General features: G+C 42.1%; 1 protein-coding gene across 10 annotated transcripts in view; it reads right to left on the bottom strand.

Annotated features, from left to right (window-relative positions):
- Positions 1-433: 433 nt before the first annotated feature.
- Positions 434-10069, bottom strand: part of LOC147354859 (zinc finger protein 154-like) — a 39008-nt gene continuing 29372 nt past the window's right edge. For 2 of the 10 annotated variants that reach the window (XR_015146627.1, XM_086354977.1), the window contains exons 3-5: positions 6347-6511; positions 3904-3988; positions 434-996 (exon numbers count right to left, since the gene is read on the bottom strand). Coding sequence is in view for 5 of the 10 variants with exons in the window: in XM_086354977.1 (XP_086211103.1) it covers positions 3921-3988; positions 6347-6511 (233 nt within the window). In the remaining 5 variants the exon portion in view is untranslated. Of the gene's footprint in view, positions 997-3606; positions 4467-6346; positions 6512-7728; positions 8060-10069 lie in introns of those variants that run through there. The other 8 variants (XR_015146628.1, XM_086354979.1, XR_015146626.1 and 5 more) reach the window with 5 other exon arrangements.

Genomic DNA, 10069 nt, shown 5'->3' with positions numbered 1-10069 from the left:
CAAAATAAGGGGTTAATAGCCAACATAAACAGCTCATATAACTCAATGTCAATGGAATAGTCCAAATAAAAAATGGGCAGAGAATTGGATACACATTTTTTTCCCAAAGGCAATGCATATGGTTAACATGCACAAGAAAAGATGCTTCACATCACTAATCAGGGAAATGCATGCCTGTCAGAATGATTACCATCCAGAAGAACACAAATAACAAACACTGGAGAGGATGTAGGGAAGAGGGGACTTGTGTGCACTGCTGTTAGGAATGCAAACAGGTGCATACCCTGAGGGAAAAAGCGTGCAGCTTCCTCAAAAACTAATACTAGAGCTACTATATGACTCAGCATTCCACTCCTGGGTATATGTGCAAAAACAGAAAAAAACCACTTTGAAAAAAACATGTATACATTGAAAAAACACATGCACCACAATGTTCATAGCAACATTTATTTATAATTACTAAGATAAAGTGTCCATCAACAGATGAACTGATATATATTCACACACACACAAGGAAAATGGAGTTCCACTCAGCCATAAAAATAATCGATGAAATTTTGCCATTTAGAGCCACACGGATGAACTCAGAGGGTTTATGCTAAGTGAAACAAGTCAACTAGAGAAAGACGAATACTGTATGATTCCACTTATACGTGGGATCTAAAAAATACAACAAATGATAGTGAATGAAGTTTTAAGAAGAAGCAGATTCACAGATATGGAGAACAAACTAGTGGTTACCAGCGGGGAGAGGGAGGAGGGGTAAGAAAAGGGGGGAAGAGACTAGCGGTAGCAGATAAAGAGGAAGAGACTATTAAATACAAAATAAAGCTGTGTGCTTGGTCATCCGTTTGTGTCCGACTCTGTGGCTCCCCTGTCCATTGGATTTTCCAGGCAAGAATACTGGAGCAGATTGCCATTTCCTACTCCAGGGGAACTTCTTGACTCAGGGATCAAATCCTGCATTGGCAGATGGATTCTTTACCACAGCACCGCCTGGAAAGTCCATAAAATAAGCCCATAAAATAAGCTAGAAGGATACATTGTACATGGTAAATACAGCATATATTTTGTAATAAGTAAATGAAGTATAATCTTAAGAGTGTTAATTACTATACACCTGTAATTTCTATAATATACATCAACTAAACTTCAATTAAAAAAAATACTGGCAGTGTGATTTCACTGTTGATGGGAGTTGGAGAGTTACCAGGAGCCCAACAATATATTCTATTTCCACCTTAGAGATAGTGTAGCTGCAATTAACCTCAAGAACACAGTAATAGAACTTAATATGATTAAGGAGTTGGAAGTTTTAATATTTGATTTTAAAAGTTGAATGTATAGGTATAATTGACAAGTTACACACACTTATTAATAAGTAATTTTTGATGCATTGATGCATGTTCAAAATCCCCAAACCAATTTTCCTCCTGCTTTTTAAAATTTATCCTACTCAGCATATAAAATTAATGATACAATGACATATTGTATATTTTGTTATGACTACTTTCAAATATACACCAAAAAAAGAGACTATTATGAAGCTAGATGAACCAATCATCCATCATTTTGTGGCCATTCTTTGCTTTTTTAAGTGGGCTTATTTGCTCCATGGCATGTGGGATCCTTCTGGATCAAGACTAGAACCTGTGTCTCCTGCATTGACAGCAGGATTCTTCACCACCGAGCCTCCAGGGAGGCCTTCATGGCCATTCTTATTTCATCTATCCCATCTACACCAGCAGTCTAGTTTGCCAGTTTCTTAACTATTCACAAACTTGCTTTTTAGGGGTTTCAGAGACCCAAGGTCAACAGAAGTCTGAAAATATTAAATGGAAAATTCCAGAAATGAAACAATTCACGAGTTTTAAATTGCAAGCCTTTCTGCATAAGCAATCTTTCACCACCCTCTTCATCTCTCCCACATGAATATACATTTGTCTAGTAACCCACACAGGCATTCTATCATCTCACAGCATCACAGAAGAGGTGCGTACAGTAGTATATATTTTGAGAGACCACATTCACTTAACAAATACATAATTATTTGGCTGTGCTGGGTCTTAGTTGCGGCACTTGAGATCTAGTTTCCTGACCAGGGATCAAACCCAGCACCCCTGCATTGGGATCTAGGGGTTCCAGGGAAGTCCCTCACTAAGTTTTATTACAGTTATTGTTAAAATTAATCTTTATCACAGGTACATATGTATAAGGGAAAACACAGTACATGTAGGGCTTGGTTTCAGGCATCCACTTGGAGGTCCTGGGATGTTACCTGCTGCAGATAAGGGGGGCCCAGTAGTAGTTCCACATACAGCGTCATTTAATGCATAATCTCTACAGAACTGACTTTTTTATTTATTAATAAACTATTTTATTTTTTTAAATTTTATTTTATTTTTAAACTTTACAATATTGTATTAGTTTTGCCAAATATCAAAATGAATCTGCCACAGGTATACCTGTGTTCCCCATCCTGAACCCTCCTCCCTCCTCCCTCCCCATACCCTCCCTCTGGGTCGTCCCAGTGCACCAGCCCCAAGCATCCAGTATCGTGCATCGAACCTGGACTGGCGACTCGTTTCATACATGATATTATACAGGTTTCAATGCCATTCTCCCAAATCTCCCCACCCTCTCCCTCTCCCACAGAGTCCATAAGACTGATCTATACATCAGTGTCTCTTTTGCTGTCTCGTACAGGGTTATTGTTCCCGTCTTTCTAAATTCCATATATATATGTTAGTATACTGTACTGGTGTTTTTCTTTCTGGCTTACTTCACTCTGTATAATAGGCTCCAGTTTCATCCACCTCATTAGAACTGATTCAAATGTATTCTTTTTAATGGCTGAGTAATACTCCATTGTGTATATGTACCATAGCTTTCTTATCCATTCATCTGCTGATGGGCATCTAGATTGCTTCCATGTCCTGGCTATTATAAACAGTGCTGCGATGAACATTGGGGTACACGTGTCTCTTTCCCTTCTGGTTTCCTCAGTGTGTATGCCCAGCAGTGGGATTGCTGGATCATAAGGCAGTTCTATTTCCAGTTTTTTAAGGAATCTCCACACTGTTCTCCATAGTGGCTGTACTAGTTTGCATTCCCACCAACAGTGTAAGAGAGTTCCCTTTTCTCCACACCCTCTCCAGCATTTATTGCTCGTAGACTTATGGATCGCAGAGAACTGCCTTTTTAAAAAGGTATTTTTATAACTCAATAATCATAAAAATATAAGTATTTTATCAATGCTGAATTGTCTCAAAAATGTTTCTTAACTCAGATTAGTTGCAATCAGAATCCAAAATATATTTCAAAAGCGTTCATTAGCTGTCTCTCACAGATCTCTTAACACATGGGGTTACCTTGTAAAATTCTTGTTTCTTACAGTTTGTTGTCATTAGTTCATCTGAATTTGGCGTATTCTAGATGTGTCTCTGATACTGTCGAACTGACCACCCTTCCCCCATATATCCTGTACACTAGATGCTGATGAGATGGGTGATGAGGTTTGATCCCTGTGGAGAGGTGCATGATGATGACTGTTAGGGAAATGAAAACAAAATTTCTCCCAATCAAGAAATCTTTTCCACAAGGTAATAAAGAGACAAAATAAATTTTATTGTTAAAATAAGTATTAAAGGATTACAGTGCATCACAGGCAATCCACTAGGAAATTGTAAAGACAGGAAAAAAATCTAACTCCCCTAATCCTCAAGAAAGAGGAGCTGACAATACTGTTTGTCACACAGCGTCCTAATTTCACCTGGTAATGGGGTGACTGTGTAGTTCACTGGTTTTATCTAGAGGAAACACAGACTTCTCATCTCTGTAACTGAAGGTAGTTTTTAAAGTTGGAGCACAGCATCCACTAAGATGAGACTCCTATCTTCCTACCTGAACTGACTGGTGAGCTATTTCCCTGTCTGCAGTGGGAGGAGACAGGTCCCAGGTTCTTGAGAAAGACATCTGAGTCCTAAAACTGGGGAAAAAAAAAAAAAAAAAAGACCAGCTGAAAAAAGGCCTTCTTAGAAGTCTTCAAAGACATGCATTTTAAAAAGATGAGACGGTTCCTACAAATTTTCTAAGGTAAATGTTCTGAGAGGAAGGAAATCTCATTCCCCATTTTCAACAAGAAGTAAATCTCTTGTTTTTTATTTATTTATTTTTGGCTGGGCTGGGTCTTCGTTGCTGCGAGGACTTTTCTCAAGTTGCACCAAACCGGGGCTATTCTTCACTGCAGTGTACTTCTCTTATTGCGAAGCCTGGGTTCTAGGGCATGTGGGCTTCAGTAGCTGTGGTGTGTGGGTTCAGCAGTTGCGGCACATGGGCTTAACTGCTCCTCAGCATGTGGGATTTCTTGGAGTAGGGGTAAAACCAGGGTCTCCTGCATTGGCAGATAGATTCTTTACCACTGATCCACCAGGGAAGTTCAATCTCTTGTCTTTTTAAGTGTGTATCTGTGGAATAAAATAATTTGTATGTGACCATCTGGAAACACGAACAGTGTGATTGTGTTTTGGTACCACACCATGACACAGCTTGGATACAAACATTTCACGTCCTAGATATGACCTGCCTCCATGTATCTAGTGACAGTGTGACAGTGTGGGGCACTGTCATTCTATTGTATGTGAAAGGTGCAAGATGTACAAGATGGGCCAGACCTCATCTAGTCCATTCAGGGACGGTGGTCAACTTTAGTTCCCTACGAGGGAATAGGAATGTTCTTAAGGAATGTTCATTGTCAGTCACTGGTTTGCTTTTTACCTAGAAGGTGGTGAGAACTAAATTCACCAGTTGGGGGGGTGAGAGAAGTGCCATGGGGACAGGGACTGGTGAAGGTTACAGTGGACATTCTTAGTCCTGAGCCTCTCTTCCAGGGTCCAGAACAGTGACAGTGATCACTGGGTGACAGCTGAGTAGCGGGGCACTGATTGGAGGAGACACCCCGAGGCGACGCGAGGAGGCAGACCAACAGCCTTGGGATGACTCACATAGCGGGGCACTGATTGCAGGAGACACCCCGAGGCGACGTGAGGAGGCAGACCAACAGCCTTGGGATGACTCACATGCGGCAGCAAGGGTCAGTCATGTGTTTGGGGTGACACCTGGGGAAGATGCTCAGACCATGTGGGAGGAAAGACCACATAAGGACAGAGGAGGAGGACAGCCATTTGCAAGCCTCCAAAAAAACCAGGGTTAACCCCTTGATCTCACACTTTGACCCTCCAGAAATGTGAGGAAGTAATCTGGTGCTTAAAACTCCCAGACCGTGGGGCCTTGTTTAGGCAACCTGAGCACATCACCACAGCGACCAGCAGCAGCTGGAGAGAATCTACAGGGCCCCAGGGGAGGCTGAGAGGGACCCTGAGAGGGGCCCGAGGGAACAAAGAGGAGAGGTTTCTTGGGATGGAACCAGGTCAGAGGGGATGGGGGATACAGTGGGTGAGCCTGGGATTGACGTCTGCACCCCACCTCCGCCAGGCTCACAGCAAGAGATGCCCCTCTAGTCTCACTCATGACGTTTTCCCAGTGCAAAAGGGGGCTAATGACGGGGCTGCCTTGGGGGCTCTTAGAGGACAGATAGGGCCGGGCCTGGAAGGAGGCCCCCAAGGGGGCAGCTGTGAGTCGAGAGCCTGCAGAGAGGTGGTGGGGCCCACAGGGAGGTTACAGGGACAGCAGAGAGTTCCAGGAGCCAAGGGGCTCCGGCCAGTCAGGGAGCTCTTCCCAAAGTAGCTGGGATCCCTACTGTGGGTCCCACTTGGAGGCTGCACCTGCGTTTTCAGCAGACAGCTAGCTACCCAGCTGAGACTCTTCTGCCTAGGGGTTCAGGTCTCTGCTCTGCCTCGTCCCAGCAGCAAGGCTGCCTGCTGGTTCTGGAGCCTCACTTTCCCTGTCTGTGGAATGGGGCCACTATAAAATAACAACAGACTCACAGATATATAGAATAGACCTGAGATTGCCAGGGCGGAGTAGGGGGAGGAGAGGGAAGGGCTGGGAATATGTGATTAGCAGAGGCCATCTATTGTATATAAGGATATATAAACGAGGTACTACTGTATAGCACAGGGAACTATACTGAATATCCTCAGACAAACCACAATGGAAAGGAAAGTGAAAAAGAATGTATGTATTACTGAGTCACTTTGTTGTACACAAGAAATAAACACGGCATTGTAATCAGCTATACTTCAGTAAAATATTTTTAAAATAGTGGAGGCCACTCAAACAAAACCAGAAACAAAATCCTAGAGGACAGAAGTCAGCAACAAAGGACACCCTTTGCTGAAACTAGAACTTCTACCAAGGCAGGTGGCTTAAGTACAGGAAGACTCACCACCATGATCTGGGATCACCAAGGAGATGAAAAGCTCAACGGGGTCTTCTAGGCACCTGACTTGAATCCAAGGCAGTGTTAGAGTCGGTAAGGGCTTATGCAGGTCTGCATCCTGTATCCTGCTTCTGACACCACGTAATGCCAACCAAAAAACAACACAGGAGGCTGCAAGTAAGAAAAGAGTTTATTTGGAGTTTTAAGAACTGCAATTCAGGAGACACAGAATCAGGTAATTCCAAAAGAGTGTTCCGGGAAAAGAGACTCGGGGGCTTACAAAGACAGAAGGCCATGAGTTTCTTCAAGTTGCCTTGTGAGAACTGTGACTGAGTCTGATGCAATTTAGGAAATATTTGTCCTTAAGCAATTAGGAGTTTTTTAGGGTTGGGATCCAAAAGGTAGATAGGCAATCATGAGTTACTTTAGGGTAAAGGTTTGATAAGCATCCTGAGTTCCTGGCAGATGTTCTAGGTGGCTTCATTAGGACAACAAGTCGTCAAAAGATCAGATTCCATCCAGGCTGAGAGGTGCGTAAATCACACTTCCGTAATAGTCTCTGCACCATTTTAGAAAGCCCTGCTCAATATAGACTCCGTTTTGATTTTCCTTTCACAATAGTAACCCGAATGGCTGAATAAATTTAGGAAGAACCACGTGTGACAAGTGGTGCTGTCAAATTCTTGACTTTTTTTTTTGGTTTGTTTTCTGAGCCTATTTCTTACCTTTCAAGTAGACCTACTTCAATGGTTTTAGGATAAGGAATCAGAGCTCCTCTGTCCATGGAATTTTCCAGGCAAGAATACTGGAGTAGGTTGCCATTTCCTCCTCCAAGGGATCAAACCCATGTCTCTTGTGTCTCCTGAACTGGCAGGGGGATTCTTTACCACTGTGCCACCTAGGAAGCCCAGAAAACATCACTACAGAGGAAACACAATATACTGGTATGCTGTCAACTCTCAAACTCCACGTTCAATGATATCACATTAGAAGTTTTAAATTGACAGCGGTGGGAATATTCATATTGGGGAAACTGCAAACAATGTAATTCTTGGCTTGATTATGGGGAATATGTTAGCAATACAGATTAAACTTAAAATATGCTGTATGGGGCCACTGCACTATATACAGCAGAAAAAAAATTAGAAAATAGGATTTCAGAATTCAAAAATAATTATTTCTTATGGCCAGGAATTACATCCCTAAAGAATGAAGTTTCAAATTAAGTCTTGTTGTTTCACTATCTTGCTAATAAAAAAAGAAACAGTCAAAATTATTTCTATAAAAATGGACGAAAATTACCAAGAGGACATACACTAGTGGGAAATTGAAAAAATGAAAAAATGCTCCACATCATAAACATCTGAGGAATGCAATGAAAACAGCAGTGAGACAACATTACACATTTATTGTAAAAGTCAAAAGTTTAAAAAGACTAAACAGATTGGCAAGGATATGGAAGAACTGGAGTTCCAAACTCTTCTGTAAGAATACAAAACGAAACAATCATATTAGATTACAGTATGTGCTGATGTGCTCAGTTGTTGCTGACTCTTTGTGGCTCCATGGACTGAAGCCCACCAGGTTCCTCTGACCGTGGAATTCTCCAGGCAAGAATATTGGGGTGGGCTGCCTTTTCCTTCTCCAGGGGATCTTCCTGACCCAGGAATTGAACCCAAGGCTCCTGCATTGCAGGCAGATTCTTTACCACTGTGCCACCTGGGAAGCCATGGAGAGATTAAATCACCCTCTATTTGGCTGTCCACAAACTCCAGTCACAGTACAGTCCACAGATGGAGAGAGGGCCAGCTGGCCAAGTCAGAGCAGAGCAGGCAGCTCCAGTGTCTACAAGGAATTCAGTTTCACCTGCTACATCAAGGGTGACCCAAGGCTCTGCCGGGGTAATGAAAATGGATCAAGAGGGATCTATATCCAGGCAGGCACTCAGAACTCATCAGTCAGTGTGTGGGCTGATCCAACTTACTCATCCAACTTATTCACAAAGAACTGGGGTTGGTCGGAGTTACCCCTTGGGTGTCCCCCAGGAGGGCTCTCAAGACATCCCCCTTTCCAGTGTCCCCCTTTCTGACAGAAGCACATTGGTTAAGGCCCAAGCGGCGTCTTGGGGGTCTGCCCAGCTTTCTCAGTCCTTCAAGGTCCCCTCGAGGTTGTGGCTGAATCAAAACAGCCAAGAGCTGCATTTTCTTTATTAGTCTCTTATCCTTATTGGCCTCCTCCATCAAGTCTCGATAGTTACAGACCTTGAAGGCCTCCTCTACCAAGGTTGATGATAGGGTTTGGGGCCCAGCTTAAGCTTTTGTAATTTTCTACAGATATCAGGAGTAGCCTGCATGATAAAATGCATGGCAAATAGTGTTCTCCCCTCTGTGGACTCAGGGTCTGTACAGATATAATTCCTTAATGCCTCTCATCACCTAGCTCAGGAAGACTGCTGGGTTTTCATCTTTTTCTTGTGTAACCTCTCCTATCTTAACATAGTATAATGTTCTTTAAAAAGTCATACATTCACTAAGCCTGTAACTCAGGCATTGCAGCCCGAAGTACAGGAAAATACAGGAAAAGTGAAACATAACCATGTGAAGAACTTTTACTGTATTCAAATGTCTGCAGCAGTTTTACTTGCAACAGTCAAAAACTGGGAACTCAAATATGGATAAACAGATGAATGGACAAAGAGTATATCCACAGAATATATTTCTCATCAATATAAAAAAACAAACTACTCACTGATAAATATTTCACATAAGGGTACCTGAGAGGAAAAGCATAAACACTTCATGATTCTAATCATACAAAATTTTAGACAATTAAAACTTATCTAAAGAAAAACAAACCAATGGTTGACTAGAGGTCAGAGTAACATCAAAAAAGGAAACAAGGTAAAAATGAAAGTAGATTTTTTTTTATGGATGTGATGATGGTTTCACGGATTTATATAAATGTCAAAACTTATCAAAGTGTGCATTTTAACTACGTGCATTTTACTGCAAGTATTTTTAGGTTATTAAAACTTAAAAATATATTCAAAATACAAATCTGGATTTCTTACTGTTTAAATAAAATCCCCGATATTGACTTCACCACTTCCTGCCTCATGCTTTGGGAGGGGCAGTTGGCCTCAGTGGTCAAAAATATAAGCAACGAAGACTGTTCCCAACGTGACTCAACAGGAATATTGTCACAATGTCTGTTACTCACTGAAAGATATCCCTTCTCTCTATCCTCAATTTTCTATCTGGACAGAAATGGCCTTGAGGAGGATAGCTCAGAAAGATTACAGAAACCACAAAACTTTCAGATTATTTTCTCCTGTAATGCTCTCTGCTAATACAAGATGCACAATTTAGGAGGCCTGAGAATTCTGTACATATTCATCCTTCACAGCCACAATGACTGGGATACTGTGGAGGCTCTTTTAAATGGGCACATCCAACCAGTCTGTAATAGTGTCCTACTCCCACTATTAACTTAGTGTTTTCTGTAACAATTACCATTCCCACTATAACCTTGCAGCCAGTGATACCACCTACAGAATTCTGCATGTGAGAGCACACGGCTCCACTGCAGGGCCTGAGAGTGTGTTCCTCACCAGTGCGCACACACAAGGCAATATCTCCCGTGAACAAGACAACTTCACGCTATTTTCAGAAGCACTGAAGGTTGCCACAATGACTACTCCTTCCTTAGATGGACCTCTGAACCCAGAAA

The sequence above is a fragment of the Bos grunniens genome, chromosome 18 (genome assembly GCF_055505025.1).
Source record: "Bos grunniens cultivar Pamir isolate PY7600 chromosome 18, Bosgru_T2T1.0, whole genome shotgun sequence".
In the NCBI taxonomy this organism is placed as follows: Eukaryota; Metazoa; Chordata; class Mammalia; order Artiodactyla; family Bovidae; genus Bos; species Bos grunniens.
This window is presented reverse-complemented; position numbering and strand designations above follow the sequence as displayed.